The 21,462-nt window shown below is 36.3% G+C and overlaps 1 protein-coding gene across 4 annotated transcripts in view; it reads left to right on the top strand.

The window, feature by feature from the left end:
* ICE2 (interactor of little elongation complex ELL subunit 2) overlaps positions 1–19,356 on the top strand; it is a 64,684-nt gene extending 45,328 nt beyond the window's left edge. For 3 of the 4 annotated variants that reach the window (XM_042988732.1, XM_042988731.1, XM_007084476.3), the window contains 4 exons: positions 9,838–9,922; positions 11,272–11,322; positions 14,305–14,563; positions 18,090–19,356. In XM_042988732.1, the coding sequence (XP_042844666.1) occupies positions 9,838–9,922; positions 11,272–11,322; positions 14,305–14,563; positions 18,090–18,212 (518 nt within the window). In that variant the 3' untranslated portion in view covers positions 18,213–19,356. Of the gene's footprint in view, positions 1–9,837; positions 9,923–11,044; positions 11,086–11,271; positions 11,323–14,304; positions 14,564–18,089 lie in introns of those variants that run through there. The other variant, XM_042988733.1, reaches the window with a different exon arrangement.
* Positions 19,357–21,462: the final 2,106 nt, after the last annotated feature.

Here is a 21,462-nt window from a genome sequence, read left to right on the forward strand (position 1 = left end):
ACCCTAATGTCCTATATTTATTTTTCTTTATTTACCTTTCCTTTTGACTCTTCATGCATCATGTTTGATATTTTTTTTCTACTTCATTAATTCCCTCTTCATCTGTCCCTGATACACTATTTAACCCATGACTTGAGTCCTTAATTTCAGTTATTGTATTTTTCAGTTTTAGATTTTCTATTTGGCTCTTTCTTTCTTTCTTTCTTTCTTTCTTTCTTTCTTTCTTTCAGAGAGAGACAGAGCTCGTGGGTGAGCAGGGGAGAGGGGCAGAGGAAGGCAAAGGGAATCTTAAGCAGTCTCCACACTCAGTGTGGAGCCTGACACGGGTTTGATCTCATGACCCAGGATCATGACCTGAGCCAGAATCAAGAGTCATGCACTCAACTGACTGAGGCGCCTAGGCGCCCCTGCATTTGGTTCTTTTTTTTACAGATTATAGTTTTCTATAGAAATTCTCAATCTTTCCTTTGTCATATTAGGTAAAATTATTTTAAAATCTGTGTCCAGCGCCTCTGTTTTCTAGATTTCTTGTGGATATTTTCTATTTTCTTTTATGTATTAGTTTCCTAGGACTACTGTAACAAAGTACCACAAAGTAAGTGGCTTAAGACGACAGATATTTCTTGTTCTGGAGGCTAGAAATCCAAAATCAAGGTGTCACTGGATCATATTCCCTCCGAAACTTGTAGGAGAGAATCCTTCAGAAGATAGAATGCTTTTTATCATCTGGTATTTGCCAGCAGTTGTTGACATCTTTGGATCGTAGATGCATCACCCTGATCTCTTGTTTCTCTCATCAAAAGGCATCTTCTTCCTGTGTCTCTGTCTTCTTCTTTTTTTTTTTTTTTTTTTTTTTTTTTTTTTTTTTTTTTCAACGTTTATTTATTTTTGGGACAGAGAGAGACAGAGCATGAACGGGGGAGGGACAGAGAGAGAGGGAGACACAGAATCGGAAACAGGCTCCAGGCTCTGAGCCATCAGCCCAGAGCCTGACGCGGGGCTCGAACTCACGGACCGTGAGATCGTGACCTGGCTGAAGTCGGACGCTTAACCGACTGCGCCACCCAGGCGCCCCTCTGTCTTCTTCTTATACAGACACCAGTCACTTGGATTAAAGGCTCACCCTACTCATCTTAATAGGACTTCATCTTAATCTTTAATTATATCTGCTATGATCCTGTTTCCAAGGAAGGTCATGTTCTAAGGTACTGTGGATTAGGGATTCAGCATATCTTTTGTGGGGGACACAATTAATCTCACGTTTCTTTTTTTTTTCCATGTTATTTCATTGTATGCCAGGCTGTTCTTTATCATGGGCCAGCTGTTATATATGAAAAATTGTAGAGATAATGAGAAAGCTAAAATGTATCTTCCTCTAGACAAGACTACTTAAAGAAAAAGTTTTTTTTTTTATTTGAGAGAGAGAACATGCGAGTTGGAGAGAGGGGAAGAGAGAGAGAGAGAGAGAAAGAGAATCTCAAGCAGGCTCTGCACTCACCATGGAGACCAATGCAAGGCTTGATTCCACCACCCTGGGATCATGACCTGAGCTGAAATAAAGAGTCAGATGCTCAACAGACTGAGCCACCCAGATGGCCCTAGACAAGATTACTTGCAATCTACCCTAATTCACTTATAGGGAGTTAGATCATTTAAAGCTTGACTTTGGACCCTAGAAAGACCAGTCTGTTTCTCACTTATTGCTAGGGTATTGCTATTCGGGGTCTGTGTAGATAGGAGTTGATGTAGCAGGACTGACACTACCAATCATTGGAAAGACCTGTGTAAGGTCTTGTACAAGACCTGTGTTAAGGTCTTGGAAAGACCTGTGTAAGACCTTGCAAGGCTGGCTCTTAGCTGATATGTGGGAACTTAGCTAGTAAACCATTCTCTATACTGATAGAAGACTTTCTCTAACTGATAATGATAGGTCATAGTACCCACACTGTACAGACAATATGGCTTATCTTGAACATCTGCTTTCCTTTGAAAGTTGAATTTTGGTATATGCTAGGCAGTGGGCACCTACATTATGAACCTCCAATAAAAACCTTGAGTGCTAAATCTCTGATGAGCTTTTCCAATATACAAAAAAAAAAACTTGTTGCTGGAAGAATTAAGGTGCATCCTATGTGACTTCAGTAGGAAGGGACTCTTTGTTTTTTAATTGTGGTAAATACACATATTTTAGAATAACCTAGAATTTACCATCTTAACCATCGTAGTATCCAATTCAGAATACATTTTTAGCATACAATTCAGTGGTTTGAAGTACATTCATTGTGTTATGCAGCTATCACCACTGTCCACTTCCAGAATTTTTTCATCATCCCCAAACAGAAATTCGGGAGAGACTCATAGATTTCAACTGGTTTCCTCTGGACCTCACTCCACCCACCTTTTCCTTTTGGTCATTTTTCTTTTGCTTTGTATCCTTTTGCTGTAATACATCTTATCCATGAATACAGCTATATGCTAAATCCTATGAGTTCTTTTAAAGAATCACCAAATCCAGGGACCCCTTTTTACACAAGGTCCCAACTCAGAGTTTGGGTGTTTACTTCATTGATAGATCCCGAAATACAGTTTTGTTCCTCTGATTCTGAAAGACTATTGAAAGCCCTGGTTCATTTCTTAGCCTTTCATTGCTTTTTCCAGAGAAAAGCAACCACCAAGACCAGGCTCACATCTCTAGGTTTCTTTCCTCTAGTTGGCTTGGCTTCATTTACTCTTTACCCACACAAATGTATTCCCAGTCCCTTTTCCTGGTTGCCACTAGTAAACTTTGTACTTTAATTGTATCGATTGCCCGTCTTTGGGCTTCTTGTTGATTGATCATATCTCAAGCTCCTAAAACAGTATCTGGCACATGGAGATACTCACTTATGTTTAGAATGAATGAGGTTGCCTTTGATTACTGGTTGAAGGAACAGTAAAAGTCAAGGAAAAGGGGAATGGTAAAAAACAAACCATTGAATTTGTATACTTTGTTCTTTTTGTCCCTAGGTGTACATAACATAAGCCACTGGGATGTAGGAAGAGAATATTGTAACTCTTATTTATTTGTTCTCTAAAGAAAAGTTAAACATTACTTATATTATTAAGTATGTGGATTGATAAATCGCACTCTCTCTTTATGTTGTCATACAGTCCTGTCACGTATAATACTGAAAATATCTTCATTATCTCCACATAGCACACCTCTAGAGAGACATTGTATTCAATCCCTTCCTTGTAAACAGCCACCCCAAGAGTAGTGCCGCACAGCATCCTTGGTTATGTTAAGTATGATTTTCTTGCCAAAAATGAAAGATGTTACTTTTTTTAATGTTTATTTATTTTGAGAGAGAGCAGGGGTTAAGCAGAGAAAGAGAGAAAACCCCAAGCTAGTTCCATGGTCAGTGCAGAGTCCAACACGGACTCAAACCCATGAACAATGAGATCATTACCTGAGCCAAAATCAGGAGTTGGTTGCTTAACTGACTGAGCCACCAGGTGCCCCAAAGTGTCACTTATTGTAAACAAAAGCAAACAAAAAACTTATATATCTGTATACTTTAAAAACTTGGAATCAGATTAGAAAAAAAAAAAAAACAAAACCTCTTTTAAAATCTTCCAGAGAGCCTCAAGGATAGGAATGCAGGCCCTGTCGTAATGTTTGTAAGAAAAACTGGTTAACGACAGGGAAGATGGACTTTAATTAGTAGAATTCAGACAGAGACTTTTGTGTAATTGGTGTATGGTGTTAAAAACAATCACTGTCACTCTTCAGGAAGCCCAGCAATGAGCCATTTGTTGCATTTAGATCTTTGTATCATTGGATCTTTTTTTTAGCTCTCACAGACCTGTAGTAAAATGAATTGAACTTTTTTTTTTTTAATTTTTTAATGTTTACTTATTTTTGAGAGAAAGAGCGAGCAAGCAAGGGAGGGGCAGACAGAAAGGAAGACACAGAATTTGAAGCAGCCTCCAGGCTCCAGCTGTCAGCACAGAGCCCGATGTGGGGCTTGAACTCGCAAACCTCAAGATCATGACCTGAGCTGAAGTCAGATGCTTAACCGACTGAGCCACCCAGGCATCCCAAAATGAATTGAACTTTTAATCCATCCTTCAAATAGTTGTATCACACAGCATTAAACCAAGATTTCTCAAAACAAAGCATAGTTATTCATACATTGTATATTATTTTAACTTTTCCAAAATAATTTGCTCTGTTTTAAGTGCTCTGTTTAAGTTTTTGATGTGTGTAGACCACTGCTATAAGCAAAAGAGAAAAGTAAAGTTCAGAATAACTAAGTAACTTATTCATAGATACAGAGTTTTTCAGTTGGCAGGACCAGGATTCATTCAGTTTTTAAGTGTTAATAACTTTGCCATTACACTAAAAAGGCCTACGGAAGAATTGGGGGAGGGAGGTGTAAGTGTTAGATGTAACAAAAGTGAAGTACTTTGTATGTGACAATATTAATCAGTGTAAATTAAAACAACTGATTTTACTGTGTTCTAGAAACGGAATTCTTAAAGTCTTGATTAGAAACTTTCCAAATGCTCATATTCATGCACTCATGTACCACAGTCCTTTCTCAAATGTGGCCTGAGTTTTCCTTTTGACCATTGCTAGCCACTCCTCTATTTAACTTAAGCATTTTGTTATTTTTTTCCCCATCCAACCCTGTGATCTCAAGATTTTGAGGAAATTTAAGATGATTTTTCCTCAGAAATCAAAATTGGGGAACAGTGCATTAGATCTTTTGGAGAAAACAGTGAGGATAGAGTTTATCTGCATGATTGAGCGATTCAGATAAAACTTACCTTACAAGAAAGACAGTGATATAAGATCGGAGTTACTTTCTTTAACTGAAGAGCACGTTGGTTTGTAGGACATGCATTCAGTGATTTTCAAATTTGATTGTTCATCAGGATCACAAGTAGGACTTGTGAGAGTAGAGATTTCTGGCCCTGACTATATAGTGTCTAGCTCAGTAGGTCTGGAAGGGGACCTAAGGCTTACCATTTCTAGCATGTTTTCCGGTGCTGCTGCTGTTGCTGGTCTGGGGACTGCACCTTGAGAACCACTTCTGTAGCTCATAGTCTCTTTTTCAGGTAGAATAAATATACTGGGTTTTTTTTGTTTGTTTGTTTGTTTGTTTTTTAATATATGTCTGCTTCTTTACCATGAACATGTTCTCTTCTCCTCAATTGTAGTATTTTTTTTTTATCCTCAAACCCCATAAAAACATTAAGAGATACTCCTTAAAGAAAATTCCTGAAGTAATCTTACCACTTGTGTATCTACCTTCTAATCCTTTTGATATATCACTTCTATATAAATGACAAAACACAGGCCTGTGAATTTGCAGTTTTAAGATACACCGTTTTCAGTTACTATGGTATATTTACTGTAACTAATCGTATAAACTCCAGACTTCACTGCTGACTCTCCAGTCCACACAGACGCACATCATGACCAGTGACCGGTTATGTCACATTTTCCAGTCTGTCAGTGGTCACTGTGTACCTGTGTCCGAGCTCACACACAGAAAACAAAGTGTGTCGTTGTGTTCCTTCCTTGCCTCCCAGTGATAAACTCATGACATTTTACAAAAGTGGATAATCACACAGATAGTTGGCCGACACGATTAAAGCACAGCCAAGAAATACACAGCGATACTGCTGGAAGTGCAGTTGGAACTGAACAGAAGTGGGGTTGCAGGAGAAATAGCCAACCGTGGGAATGTCGGCACCGCTGCTGTTCAAGAGACCGCAGATGTGTCGCCACGGGAATGAAGTGAGGGCCAACTTAGGGACACAAATGAGGAAAGTGGTTGTGACATAAAGGATGAAAAAGTGACACCAGCATAAGATTTTACATTAAAGGAACTCTTGGAGATGTTTCCTGACATCAGAAGTATAGAGGATACAATGTTGGAAGCTGATCCTAACTTAGAAAGGAGTATGACACTTCACAGCATAGGAGAGATGCTTGCTTTCTATCATAAGTTGTACCAAAATAAGGTGACAAGCAGTGTTCAAACTGCTCTTGATAAGTTCTCTATAAATAAAATAATCTTCAGTGTTTGTAATGTTGTAAATTCCGGTATATAAATAAATATTAATTTTACTATCTTTTTCATTTCCCTAAACATTTACAATTGATGGGGAATTCATAATGTTTTGACAAAAAGTTTTAATGGTTATGGAACAACTGTATTTTTCCAGCTGATCATTAAAATTGCTTGCATGGTTTCAGTTTGTATGGTTATTTTTATCATCCCATACTGCATGCAAAGCAAGGATTGCCTGTGTGTATGTATGTATGCATGTATAGGTGTGTTTGAATATATGTATGATTTGATGCATGTATAGAAAGCCTTTAGTTGTATTACACAAAGGCTTTATTTGTACTCTGTAAAGCAATTTTTCCCACCTTTGGATAGCCCAGTTTGATGTACAAGAGATTGGTCATGGCTGAAGGGCAATGGCCAAGAAACTTTCCATCCCAAGCCTTCCTCGGCTGCCCCAAGGGCTGAGGAGGTAAATATCTCAAGTACACAGGAGTCATTTGAGGCCCACACGTGCAAATGCTCAAATATTGAGAGAATTGTAAACTCCTTGAAGAAGTAGGGCTCCTAGCACTTAGTTTGGCCTTCTCTATATAGTTATCTTTGACCATATTTGACATATACTATATTTTTTACTGAGATTTCTTGAAAAAGATATGAGTTATTAATCTCCTCAAAGGCATATTTAGTAAATGTCTAAATATATTTTATTATATTTAATACTCCCTTTCTACAGTTATTAAAGCAGTTATTAGAAATGCCACTGTATAATGAGTGTTAGAAATGCAGAGGTGAAACTAAAACTTGGCATAGGAAATAAATGGACGTGGGACAAATGGATTCATTGTTTTAAGGTAGAGCATCTGATAAAAATGTTTCTAATTCTTTTTATGAGCACAAAGCAAATGAAAGGGAGCTGTATATAAAAATGACATGTGCACTTTTTGTTGTCCCATTGATTGACGTCAGCTTCCCAGGTAATGTGTTTTGATAACTAAATATTGCAAGTTAAAAAATAAAGACAAAAAGTGATATTTTCAGCATTGATGAGTGTTACATTCTTGTCATACTAATTGATGTTTTTAACTCTGGTACAAAGCATGGTTTTTGTATTGACTTGATTTTGTAACATTTAACTCAGGGCTATCTTTAAATTTTTTTTTTTTTTTTTTTTTTTTTACATTTTATTTATTTTTGATAGACAGAGACAGAGCACAAGTCGGGGAGGGGCAGAGAGAGAGGGAGACACAGAATCCGAAGCAGGCTCCAGGGTCTGAGCTGGCAGCACAGAGCCCGATGCGGGGCTTGAACTCAAAAACCGTGAGCTCATGACCTGAGCCAAAGTCGGATGCTTACCAACTGAGTCACCCAGGTGCCCCCAGGGCTATCTTTTATATCATTCTTCCTTGGTACATTTTATTTATTTATTTATTTTTAATTAAATTTTATTATTTTTAATTTACATCCAAATTAACATATAGTGCAACAGTGATTTCAGGAGTATATTCCTTAGTGCCACTTAACCCATTTAGCCCATCCCCCATCCCACACCCCCGCCAGTAACCCTCTGTTTATTCTCAATATTTAAGAGTCTCTTATGTTTGGTCCCCCTCCCTGTTTTTATATTATTTTTGTTTCCCTTCCCTTATGTTGATCTGTGTTGTCTCTTAAAGTCCTCATATGAGTTAAGTCCTATGATATTTGTCTTTCTCTGACTAATTTCTCTTAGCATAAATACCCTCCACTTCCATCCACGTAATTGCAAATGGCAAGATTTCATTCTTTTTGATTGCCGAGTAATACTCCATTGTGTATGTATGTGTGTGTGTGTGTGTGTGTGTGTGTGTGTGTGTGTGTGTGTGTGTGTGTATATATATACACCACATCTTTTTTTTTTAATTTTTTTAAAAATGTTTTTATTTATTTTTGAAGGAGAGACAGCATGAGCAGGGGAGGAGCAGAGAGAGAGGGAGACGTAGAATTTGAAGCAGGCTTCAGGCTCTAAGCTGTCAGCACAGAACCCGATGCGGGGCTCAAATTCACGAACTATGAGATCATGACCTGAGCTGAAGTCAGACGCTTAACTGACTGAGCCACCCAGGCGCCCCTGCACATCTTCTTTATCGATTCATCCATTGATGGACATTTGGGCTCTTTCCATACTCTGGCTATTGTTGATAGTGCTGCTATAAACATGGGGGTGCATGTGTCCCTCCGAAACACACCTGTATCCCTTGGATAAATACCTAGTAGTGCAATTTTTGGGTCATAGGGTAGTTCTATTTTTAGTTTTTTGAGGAACCTCCATACTGTTTTCCACAGTGGCTGCACCAGCTTGCATTCCCATTCCTTGGTACATTTTAAAACCTAAGTGTCCTGTCTCAACCTATTTTGTTGTATAAGGTACATGTTACTTTTTAAAATGGAAGTGTTGTCTTTTGCTACGTTGTTTCTTAGAATTCTGGAATTATGTCATAGTTGTAAGAAAGTAGGACCTTAAGCAGAGTTTGTTGTTGTTTTTTTTAACCATGGGGAATCTTATGGTGTGCTTTAATAGCCAGACTTTTTTTAGCTTTATTGCAGTATAATTGACAAATCAAGTTGTAAGATATTTAAAGTGTACATCATGATGATTTGATATATGTGTACACTGTGAAAGGATTCTTCCCTTTGATGATTTACATTTAAGTTCTCTCTTAGCAGATTTCAATCGTACAGTGTAGTGTTATCATCTATAGTCACCGCACTACATACTGGATTCTCAGACTGTATGGCTGAAAGTTTGTACCATTTTACCACCTCTGTCTATTCCTTCCTCCCCCAGCCCTTGGAAACCACTTTCCTACTCTGTTTCTATGAGTTTGACTTTTATTTTTAGACTCCACATAATATTTTCTTTTTCATTCTTATTTTCCTTAACATAATGCCCTTAAGTCTATCTATATTGTTGTAAACAGAATTTCCTTCTTTCTCATGGCTAATATTCCATTTTTTTATGTATACCACATTTTTATCCATTCATCCGTTGATGTATGCTTAGGTTGTTTCCATATGTTGGCTATTGTGAATAATTAAGCTGGATTTTTATAGTCTAATTCTTATCTTAACAACCAGGTGTGTGTTAGAGATGTGGAGAACATACCCAAACTATAAATCTGACTATCCGCTTACTTTGATAATAGGTACATATTTCTCTAAAAATTTAATCTCTATGAAAATGCAACATTAATAGGAAATAGAAACACCAATATTTTAAGTTAGGGGTTTTTTAAAATTTTATTTATTTTGAGAGAAAAAGAGGGTGTGCGCGAGCAGGGGAGGGGCAGAGACAGAAGGAAACAGAGAATCCCAAGCAGGCTCAACACTGTCAGCATGGAACCTGACATGGGGCTTGATCTAATGAACTGTGAGATCATGACCTGATCTGAAAACAAGAGTCAGACGCTTAACCAACTGAGTCACCCAGGCCCCTTATCAGTTGTTACTCTTAAATTTGGGACTTAGAGGTTAGTTTTTGGTGTGCATATGTGTAAACCTTTCTATATTCAGCAAATATTTTAGAATTAATATGTATTTCTTTTATAATCTGACTTTAGTGTCATTTTAAAATGCAGCTTTACTTAATAAACTTAATAAAACGTATAATTCTCTTTTAGAATGTAAAGTTCCTTTACAGGTGTTATATTTTTGTAAAAACATCTTTAAGGAGACTGGATAACTTTTTTTGTTTTTCAGTACTGCAATTGTTCTTTTTAAGTTTGATATTTTATTTTAGGACATATTGATGCATTTACTTCAAAGCTTTTTCTGCTAGAAGAAATTACCTCAGAAGAATTAAAAGAAAAACTCTCAGCACTCAAGTAAGAAAGTTTACTTTGTGGTGGGATTTTAAAAACTTGTTAATATGATCACTAATTTTCATTTATCTCTAAATATTGGTTAAATTTAAATCATTTATTTTCAAGACTTTTATACCTTTTATACATTGAGGCTTCCCCTGACCCAGTTTGTGATCCATCTGTATTAATCATCTGCATTTTCCAATTAAATAGAATACCAGTGGTTCCAGTCTTTCTACTTCAGACAGAGAAGGCTAGAGGGAGAGTAGTAGCCCAGCATCTGGGAAGTGCATGAGAGCACACGTCACTCCTTTTCAGGGATGGAGAACAGTACAGTCCTAGACTCTTAGCTCCAAGCTTTCTATTTAGACATCCTGACTTCTAAAAGTTTCCCCTGTGCCACGGATGACTGTACATCAGATTGAAATGAGTTTATTGTGCTCAGGACTCCACGTACCAAAATGCAAAGGAACATAACTTACGAACGTTATCTAATTTGTATGTCACAGCTTTCGAGAAAAGACTGGTGGTAGTATTATCCCCATTTTACATGCGGGGAAGCTGGGCCTTAGAGTGATTTGCTCCAGAGCACACAGCCAAGCTAGAGTGATAACCTTGGTAGTGAAGATGTTTGATTCACCAGTAGGATGAGCACTGTCCTGACTTAGACTGGTTGCAGAGTTCCAGCTTTGGGGCTTGACACAATTTTTGAAGGATTTCAGATTCAGTCTTGAATTCTCTGCTTGTTCTCAAAAATGTCCACTTCTATTATAAGGACTACATCTTTCGAGGGGTAATTTTTTTTCTTTACATGAATAAAAAATGTTTTCCATGCATTACTCACTGCCTGCCCCACCATTCCCAATGAAACCTATTTTTAAATAAATAGTTGAGGAATGAATTTACGTCTAGAAAAGATACAAAAGAAATATATTTCATTTCCCTTTAACTATCCTGTCACCACTCAGTAGCTTCTCTGGCATCACACATTTAAAATACCTCTCAGTTACTTTGGAAGCTAATTCACCACCTTCTCTAAAAGGCAAGCTTTTTGCAGATTAGTTCTGCTGAAGACTTCTGAATATTCTTAAAGTTTATAATTTGAATATAAAATTGTGATCTCTTTACATCTGATTCACACAGGTCAAATACTTTATGATTGTGAAGAGAAATCAGGAAATGGCAAAAATTAAGTAAATTTTTAAGTCTTTTAATTTAATCACATTTTTGGCATTCTCTGTTTTCTATTATTTTATGGGTTTTTTTTTTCTTTGTTAATGAGGGTATTTCTTTCTGAGAAGCCACAATTGTTAAGAATACCTTTTTTTTTTTTAACATTTAACTTTACATGAATTTCTTCTATTTAATAGGATTTCAAGTTTATTTAACATCCTCCAACACATTCTAAAGAAATTGAGTAGGTAAGTATTTTTTGGACATTTTGCATTGATATGTATGATTTTCTTGGGTGAAAATTCATAGAAACTTGGAATATATACTATTAGGGGTAGATAAAGAAAAAAAAACCAGAAATGCAACATTTATTCTATTTTGTCAAGATTTAAATTGTGAAAATATAAATAAAAGGATAATATAATAGTACCCAGCTTACTAGTAAATAAACATTTTTCTGTAAGGCTCTGTTGTATTGGTTTCCTGTTGTCACTGTAACAAATTACCACAAATTTACTGGTTTAAAACAGCGCAGACTTACTCTTTTACAGTTTTGGAGGTCACAAATCCAAAATCATTTTCACTGGCCTAAACTCATGTCAGCAGAACTGATTCTTTTTGGAGGTTCTAAGGTCATAGTCATATTCCTTGATTTGTGGCCTCTTTCTCCATCTTCAAAGCGCATCATTCACATTTCTGCTTCCTTTGTCACATTGCACCTTAATCACATTTGGAAAGCCATTGAAGGTAACATTCCAAAGTTCTGGAGATTAAGATGTGGATATTCTGGGGACCATTAAGGAGCGTAACCTAGCTATATTGTTTATATATTCAGGATAAGGAAGCAACATAGAGCTGGTGTTCAAAACTCAGTAAGTCCAGAGAAATCTTGAATATGGATTCCCCACCTGAGTATTTTTATCAGACTGTTTCATTATGTGAACCTTTGCATTCCTGTTATGCCCTTACTAAACATAAACTAAAAAACAATTCAAGAGGCTGAACTAAAAGTGAAAAAATCTCAAACTTCTGAGTCTTCTACTTATTATGCAACTTACTATGTTAGTTTCCTTATTTATAAAATGATGGTGTTGAGTATATTAATTTCATAGGTACTGTTCAGTTCTGTGATTCTGTGGCAGAAATTTTATTTTGTGTACTGTGTTCTTCATGTGAAGCACAGTACTTATACATACTTGGCAGATGCTTTTTGAAATTTTATTATTGGTATCTTAGTTTGTGTATTCATTTTCTACTGCAGCTATAGCAAATTCCCACAAAATTCATGTTGTAAAACAATACAAACTTATTATCTTTCAATTCTGTTAAGTCTAACAGGTCTGCTGGGCTAAAATCAAGGTGTCAGCCAGAGTGATTTTTTTTTTTTTTTCTGTAGACTCTGGGTATGATCTCTTTCCTGGACATTTGTGAATTCTAGAGGCCACCTGTATTCCTTGGCTTGTTGACCTCTTCCTTTTTCAAAGTTTCAAAGGCAGGTTGAGACCTCACATCACATTGTTCTGACTTCTTCATAGTTGTATCTCCCCGCTGAGTCCCTTCTGCCTCCCTATTCTACATTGAAGGACTCTTCTGATTACATTGGGCCCACCAACATAATCCAGGAAAATCTTACCATTTTAAAATCAGATTAGAACTTTAATTCCATCTTAGTTCTGCTTTGCCAGGTAATGTAATATATTCACAGACTCTAGGGTTTAAGGTATAGGCATCTTTGGGAGGTCATTATTCTTCCTACCATGGTTAGTACCCATCCATGTACATTGCACTGTATGGTACTTTGAAGACACTCTTCCTTGAAGTATCCCATTAATGGGAACAGGGCACCTGGGTGGCTCAGTCGGTTAAGCATCCGACATCAGCTCAGGTCATGATCTCATGGCTCATGAGTGTGAGCCCTGCGTCAGGCTCTGTGCTGACAGCTCAGAACGATTCTGTGTCTCTGTTTCTTTCTGCTCCTTCCCTGCTTGCACTCTGTGTCAAAAGTAAACATTAAAAAAATTTTTTTTAATTTCTAAAAAGAAATTAATGGAACATAACTTACCAGGTTTGTAGGCAGATGCATTTAACTAAAGTATGATTAATCCTTATTTTAAATGATATGGGAAATAGCTGATGTTCTAGCACCTTTGAGCTAGAGGAATATAAAATCCCAAGAAAGCACAGGATGTTAATCATAGCCTTTTGGCTCTTTATGTTGATATACTGAATTCCTTAAAGCTTTCTAAGGAGACAAGGAAAATGTAGATTTGTTGTTTGATAGAAGTGATTATTGTAATGGTAGAGAATGATAATTAAGGTTATGGCCTATGGAGTTCAACCCCCTGAGTGTATATCTAAGCCCTGCACTCAGAACTTTGGGCAGATTGTTTAGTGTCTCTAATTTCTATTTAGCTCTAATATGGGGTGAATAATTAAAATTATGCCTTAAAGATTTGTTGTTGAGGATTCAATAGTAAAATGATTTTTAAGCAGTATAATAGCTCATGATAAACATACCTATCAGCTGCTGCTGTTATTTTTATTCTAATAGCACCTCATATTTTGTGATTGTTCCATTTTTTTCCTTCCACTTTCTTTTAAACTATATCATATTCACTTCTATATCTCTTAATCTTTATATTACTGGATACAAAGCAGGTTCTGTGTTTGTTGTGTATGTACACTCCTGAAATGGTTTTCATTATATGTTATCCATGGATTATAGAGAATTAGACTGTTTCCCATTAAATTACCAAACACTTAAAAATTGATTGAGATAACAGTAAAAAGAAAGTAATTATATATCCTGAACTTTGGAATAAAAATTAAAATAATTTACTAAAGGTGGCTTAGTCGGTTAAGCATCCAACGTCGGCTCAGGTCATGATCTCGCAGTCCATGAGTTCGAGTCCCGCGTCGGGCTCTGTGCTGACAGCTCATAGTCTGGAGCCTGCTTCGGATTCTGTGTCTCCCTCTCTCTCTGCCCCTCCCCCACTCGCTCTCTGTCTCTGCCTCTCAAAAATAAATGTAATAAAAAATATAATTGCCTAAAAATCATGAAAATAGTCAAAAATAAGACTTATTAAAACTTATTTGGTCATAGAAGTGTTTTTAGAGGTGGTATTCCCTTCCCATAATTGTTTTCAATTTTACTAATAGATCATGATTGAGAAAATGCTGTTGAAATTGACACAGTGAGCCAATGAGTTGTATTTCCTTGTATGATTTAGCTTGCAGGAGGGTTCCTACTTGTTGTCTCACGCAGCAGAAGATTCTTCACTCCTGATCTACAAGACATCTGATGGAAAAGTTACTAGGACAGCCTACAATTTACATAAAACACATTGCAGCCTCCCTGGTGTACCTTCCAGTCTCTCAGTTCCCTGGGTCCCTTTAGATCCCAGTCTGTTACTACCATATCATATCCATCATGGAAGAATACCTTGTACTTTTCCACCTAAATCACTAGGTCCCACACCACAACAAAAGGTAAGATCTTTTTGGCAATTAAATGTTCCATTAGGTTGTTTATCTGTTTCATTGACAGTACAGTATTTTAACATCCTGTCCACATTTGCTACATTAATCACAATATCATTCTGAAAACTATTTTCATAAGAGTAGATAAAGTTTTATGCTTTACTGAGTCCATTTATTATCAGTGGAAGTTTCTACTTTTGTAAGGTTTATAAGTCAACTAAAAAAAATTCTAATAGTTTGTCCAGTGGGAGCATCCACCTAGTTAAATCCCTGTGTCCCTATGAAAAGCAAAGTTTCATTTTTTTCTGATTTTTATTTATTTATACTGTTTGATTTCATTAAATATTTGAGACAGTTTGCAGAAGAATATATATAATAAAATTACGGTGGTACAATTAAAAGTTGATAAGTAGGATATAGAAAAATAGAAAAGCAAATGTTAGCCATTAGTGAATGCAGCACCTTATTAAATGTAAGCTGAACTGTTAAGGACTAAATTGTGTTTACAAAGTATTGTATAACTCCATATTTATTGAGTTATAATTAACATTACTCTCTTTGTAGAATCCTTCCTAGAAATACCAGTTGAATGACTTTTCCCTGTCTGAAACTTTTGTAAAGCAATGGCTAGAGAAACTCTTCACCATGTCACTCATTCTTTATATCATATAAGATACTCCAGTTTGGGTTTAGTTGTAGGAAGAGTTTTGTTCTGTACAAGTGGATCTGAATGTTCAGGAAGTAAAAACTGAGTGTATTTTCCTTCCCTGCTGCCAAAAATCTTTGAGTCAAAATTATTGTCTGAGTTCCATAATCTTACCAGTATGTGTGTCCTGGAACAGGTATCAGTTACATATTCTATGGATATCTTCTCTTTTTTTTTCCCCCCTATGGTATATTAATCTATGTTTTCAAATCCTTTTAGAAATGGCTGGAATGCAAATATTGAGGATCTTTTTATAATTTAGAGTAATGACGTTGTTTATATTTTTCAGTTCTTTACCCTAATGTTACTGTATGGGAAGATCTTTTTAGAAATGAGAACTCCTTGCTCATTCTTAGCTAACTCTGGCCATGAAAACATATAAATATGGTTAACTAGTTGCTATAAGTGAAAGAATGGATAAAGTTAACATTTTAAATCATTTTGTCTACAGTTCTGGTTTGTTATTTCCAGCTTAAATTTCATTTGACTAGTGATTTTTATAACTTCCTAAGGCAAAATTTTCTTCACTAACTTAAATCTAATTGAAAACTACTTTTGAAAGATTTATGTTCTTTCAAGGATAAAGATTTTCATTTCATTTGGAAATCCTGATTATAGTGTCTCATCTGTGACATACAATTCTGTATGGGGGTGACTTATTCCTTTTTGGTTTAATACTTCAATACGATTCCATATGTTCAGGGTTTGGCCATATAAATACAAAAGTAAACAGTTCACTTATATGTATATGACCGAGCAGTTGCTGGTTTGTATTTTTTAAGACACTTCATGTATTCAGTGCCAAGGACAAACCCTTAGTGAGATTATCTAAGACGCAGCTGTTAGGTCCAGTAGGCAGTTAGATAATTAATGCTTGGTTTGATATGTTTTCAAGTCCTTGAAAGTTTTTGGTCATCTCTTACACCTCTCGCTACAATCTAGCTTTATGTCTGGTGGGAATTACCTGACCTTCCTCCCTGACTTCCTCCTAACCAGGCCATGGGAATGGGACTCCAAGTCAAGGTAAACAGACAGGGTTTCTAGCCTTAGCAGCAATAGGAAAACACTAAAGCTTCAGGAAACCTAAGGATGTAACACCCTACATGAAACAAAAATCACATATTTAATGGTGTAAAAACTCATACAACAAATATTCCTGTCTCTGATATAATCCTTTAGTCCCTAGTCCACTTGCAGTTCTCATCTTTGTGTAGTGCCTTAAGTACTAACCCTGAGAGATACCACAGTGGAGTCTATATCTGCCTCTTGCTTCATGGAGAGTGCTTAATAGGAGGATTCCCCTTGTTTCCTCTGCCACTCCTGACTTTTTCCACTTTCAGTACTTTTGCAGAGGCTCTGTGCCCATCCCTTTTCTGTTTCTACAACTTTGGTAATAGATACTCATTAGACACACGCACACACACACACACAAAATTTCACGATGGAAGTTTGACAATGCTTACTTTCCTCAGCGATATAGCAGATACAATTTAGGGTCATCACTATACTCTTATAGTAAATATCAGCTGAGTGGGGAGTGGTATAGATAATCTGAAAATCACAGCCCTTTTCTAATCAGCGCATTTGAAAAGTTCATCAGATTCGGACAGACACTGGCAGACTCAAATCCCAACTGGAGTTTGTCCTTTCTGGTCGTCTGATGGTAAACTAAAAAATACCCCTGAAGAGATAACATACTAGGTTAGGGAAGCTGGAGTCTGATGCATCCTGAGTGAGCCAGTAGCCCGTTAGAGCAATGCTAATAATATGTCTCATATTTAGGAATATGAGTGTGCTTGGAGTAACAATATTACCCATCACCACCAGGTCTGGAATTCACTGGACAAGATGCGAAGATACAAAGGGTGCAAGGTGGCCAGGGAAAATAGAAGCAGAAATGGACAGGTCCTGGGGAGATGGTTTTAGGCTGTATAGCCTTGGCCCTTCTCTGCAAGGCCTGAGTTTCTCCATTACCACTTGTCAAAACTATGTTCTCTTAGTGGCTAAGGAGATGACGGAATTTCCAGATCTCATCTTCAGCAGGACTACAGTTAGCAAGGGATTGTGTGCTAAGAATACGTCTTCTCTCTTCTGTAGGCTGTGTGGACTAGAAAGTGAGGGTGGGCAGCTACTTTTGCTGAAGAGGAGTAGATATTAAGGTAGCACCAGCCCCCCACCAAACTTTCTTCCTCCCACTTCCCTTCTTCCTTTTTTCCTCTGTAGCCTCCTTCCAATTTTTTCTTCCCATTTTTCTTTCTTGCAAGAATCTTCTCTTTCAGCTTCTCAAGTTTTCCTTTTTACTTGGGTTCTTTTTTTGCCTTCCTTTTTTCCCCCCACATTTATTTTCCCTCGTTTTCTCTGTAGACTTGGCTATTTTTCTTACTCTTTGTCTCTTTCTCCATTTTACAATTTTTCCCCCTCTTAACCACCTCCGACCTTTTTCTTGTATTTCCTTTCTCTCCTATCGTTTTTTTCATTTCTACCTTTCTCCTGTCCTTTAGTCTTTATTGCAAACACATTGCTCAAAAAGCCTGTCATCCTATCATTTTCTAATTTAACATTTCAGCCTCTTCCAGGTTTAACACACAGAGTAGTTTCTCCCTTCACTTCTCTCCACCTACCCTGATCTATTCCTTCTGTGATTGCATTTGAAAGTTTAGTACTTTACACTGTGTCAAATTAAAGTTTGTTTAGAAGCAGCCAGGTGGCTGGAGATTAAAAATATATAAAGGACTATTTGTAAGGTAATTAGTACATATATAAATAATATGGAGTTGACTGTATATAAATATGTTGTAAACATGTTAAACTATTTGCTTCCTCTCTTAGGTTGGTGGAACAAGAATGCCTACACGCAGCCGCAGGAATCCAGTTTCCATGGAAACCAAAAGTCTGCCTGCTCAGCAAGTTGAAAATGAAGGAGAAGCTCCAAATAAAAGAAAAATAACTTAAGGACTCTGCCATGGAAAATGAAGAAAAACTGGTTTTAACAATGTTCAATTTAGAAAAGTTGGAGGGGGAAATATACCCAGAATATCACTGGACAAGATGAACATTTTTCTTTCAGTGTCCTTGAGAGTTCTTAGAGTGCCTTGAAAAAATATGTTGGCTATGTAAAGGAATGTTTCAGCTAAAATGGAATGTTATACTTTTACCACTTGACGTTTGAAGAGAATCTAGATATGTTTTAACATTATCATGGCAGGGAAACATATAGAGGAGAAAAATATTTTTATAGTAGACCTTTTCCAAAAACTGTAAATAGGAAAATCATTTGCTTTTTTTCAAGAGCAATATTTATCATTGTGTGTTATGTTAACAATTTGAATTATATCACCAATCTGTTGAGATTGGCTCAAAAAGCTGAATCTTGGCACTGTCAGAAATAATTTTGAGCAACATAAACCTTGCTTCTGATGCATTGTGACAGTTTTTATATACTATTTTAAAATGATTGTTGCAAGTTAATAAAGTTAATATCTTTAAAAACTTGATGCAATTTTATTGCAGAAGCCAAAAATTAAAAATAAATAACTCCATGCCTCTGAAAAGTCACAAGTTAACAGTTTTCTTGTTGGTCAACCATCAGTTTTTAAAAAAAAAAAAACCTTCAAAAAATAAAAAATAAAAAAATAAAAAATAAATAAAACAAACCTTCTGTGGCGTTATAGGTTTGGTGATGAATACCTCTATCTCTTGGCACAAATTTCAGCTGAGTGTTAAAATATGCTACTGAAAGCAGAGATGATCATGTTTTCCAGAAAAATCTCATTATTTCAACTGATAAGGTTAATATGTGATACATCATAAGCTATTTTTTTCTTATCTGTACTGATTAAATTTCCTAAGACCACAGGAGATGAATTTGGAAAAGCTCATCATCCACTGATGTTACTGTAGCCAATTTGGACTTAAGAAGGAATGGACTTATTTAATTTTTGTATCTTGTTCTTTAATGTGCAGTGAAAGTGTCAGAAATATGTGCACCGTTTGTAAAATACATGTTTTGTAATCCAAAGTTATATCTGCTTTGTTTTTGGAATTTTTAAATGTGTTTTATGCTAGTATAAGAACTAGTTCGAGAAATCTTCTTAACTATTATAAGTAACAGTTGAATATTTTTATTCTCAACTACCAAGTTTTGTTTTGATTTTTATAATCGGTTATAAAATATTTTTTAATGAGTAATTATTAGTAAAATTGTTTTCTGTATTTTAATATGTAACTTCCTCATCCTACCATTCCCCTTTTTTTTTTAATGTTTATTTATTTTTGAGAGAGAAAGAGCACGGGGAAGGGGCAGAGATTTCCAAGCGGGCTTCCTCCACGCTAACAGCCGAGAGCCCAATGTGGAGTTCAAACTCACATATCACAAGATCATAACCTGAGCTGAAGCCAGGTGCTTAACACACTGAGCCCCCCACGCACCCCCTGCCATTCCCTTTTTAAAACATTGAGCTTTTTTTTAATGGACTTGAGCTTTTTTTTTTTTTCAACTTTGTCACATGCTTCCATATCCCAGACATATTTTAGTTGTGAATCATTTGGCAGTGAACTAAGGGAGAGGCAGGGATTCCCTTGGAATTTGCTCTTTTAAAAAAAACTAGACGATGATTTCGTCAGACTTCTAAATACCAGAAAGACTTGGCTTTCAATTTTTAATATTATTTTTTACTTAGTAAAACGGGTGGTCCCACAAGTGATTATTTTGAAATTATCTTAGCCATAAATTTGAGTAACCCTGATAAATATATAAATCCAGCCTTAGTTTTTCATTTGTGCTTAATCAAGTCTCTTATAGCATGTATTTGATCCTGTTTGTGCTTTTTCCTTGATTTTTAGTACAACCATACCTCCTTTTATTGCACTTTTCTTTGTTGCACTTTGCAGGTAGTACTTTTTTTTTTTTTTTCTGTTTTACAAATTGAAGGTTTGTGGCAACCCTGGGTCAAGCAGAGTCAGTGTTGGAAAGAATGCGATGGACCTGGTTTGCTTACACCCATGGTGAAGGTATAATTTATACGTACCTCTTGGAAAACATTTAGTTCAGGAAATGTCTGAGTGTATTTGTGTGTCACACAGTCTTAAGTAGGTCCTCCTTTGTTACTGTCATATTCTTTTTTCACATACCATAGTACTTGTTTATTTGACTTACTGTCTTCTTGAATAGACTACAAGCTGTGTAAGAACAGAAGCATACTTGTTTTGTTCATACTATGTCACAAACACCTAACCTGGTATTTTGTCTTATAGTTTCAGCTTAATAGATAGAAGTTGGATGGATGCCTAAATGAAGGTCTAGGTATCAAGGACAGATTTTATTTTTTCCAGGAGCTCACATTCTGGTGGAGGACATAATACTAAACTATGTGGTAAGTGCTGTGATAAAGTAATACAAAAAAGTCATAACCTGAACCTGATAATTAAGGCAAGTTGTCTGAGGTGAAGCCTGAGGTGAGTCTTTTCGAAGTGAGAAAGGGTTATAAGGAAAGAATGAAAGATCTTCCACATAAAAAGAAAGAGGCATATGCAAAGGTGAAAGATGGCCAGATTGTAGGCTCTGAACTTGGGATTTGAGAGGAAAAGCTATTGGACAGGGACAGACATGCCATTCCATGACATTTGAATGTTGTGCCATTTGGGAACTAGTAGTAAATTTAAATAAAGACAACATGAGCAGGTAGTCTTTTGAAAAAGCTTGATGGCATCAGTCTAGAGAATGAAATAGAGGTGGGAAAGACTATAGGGAAAGAGAAAAGTTGAAAAGCTGTGTTACAATAATTGAAAAATGGTAAAGGCCCTGAATTAAAGCAATAAGAGTAGGGCTAGGCTCAAGTGACAGGAGAATAAAATGGTAACTTAGTGAAGCAGTTGGTAGGAAAAGTCAAATACGGTTTCCAGAGAAATCCCAATTTCTCATTTGGGATACTGGGTAAATTGTGATGTTACTTATTGAGAGGGAGGAGTACAAGTATGGATAGGAGTGGAAAGATTTCAGTTAAAATGTTCGTTTCCTTTCATTATTCCTTGGATTCTGGGTTTGGATGCAGTATTGGTTATATATTGCTGCAAAATAAACTACCCCAAATTTAGTTCGAACAACAAACATGTATTAGAGTTTCTGTGGGTCAGGAGATGCAGCTTAGTTGGGTGTCTCTGACTTCAGGTCTTTCATAAAGTTGCAGTCTGGCTGTTGGCTGGG

The sequence above is a fragment of the Panthera tigris genome, chromosome B3 (assembly GCF_018350195.1).
Source record: "Panthera tigris isolate Pti1 chromosome B3, P.tigris_Pti1_mat1.1, whole genome shotgun sequence".
In the NCBI taxonomy this organism is placed as follows: domain Eukaryota; kingdom Metazoa; phylum Chordata; class Mammalia; order Carnivora; family Felidae; genus Panthera; species Panthera tigris.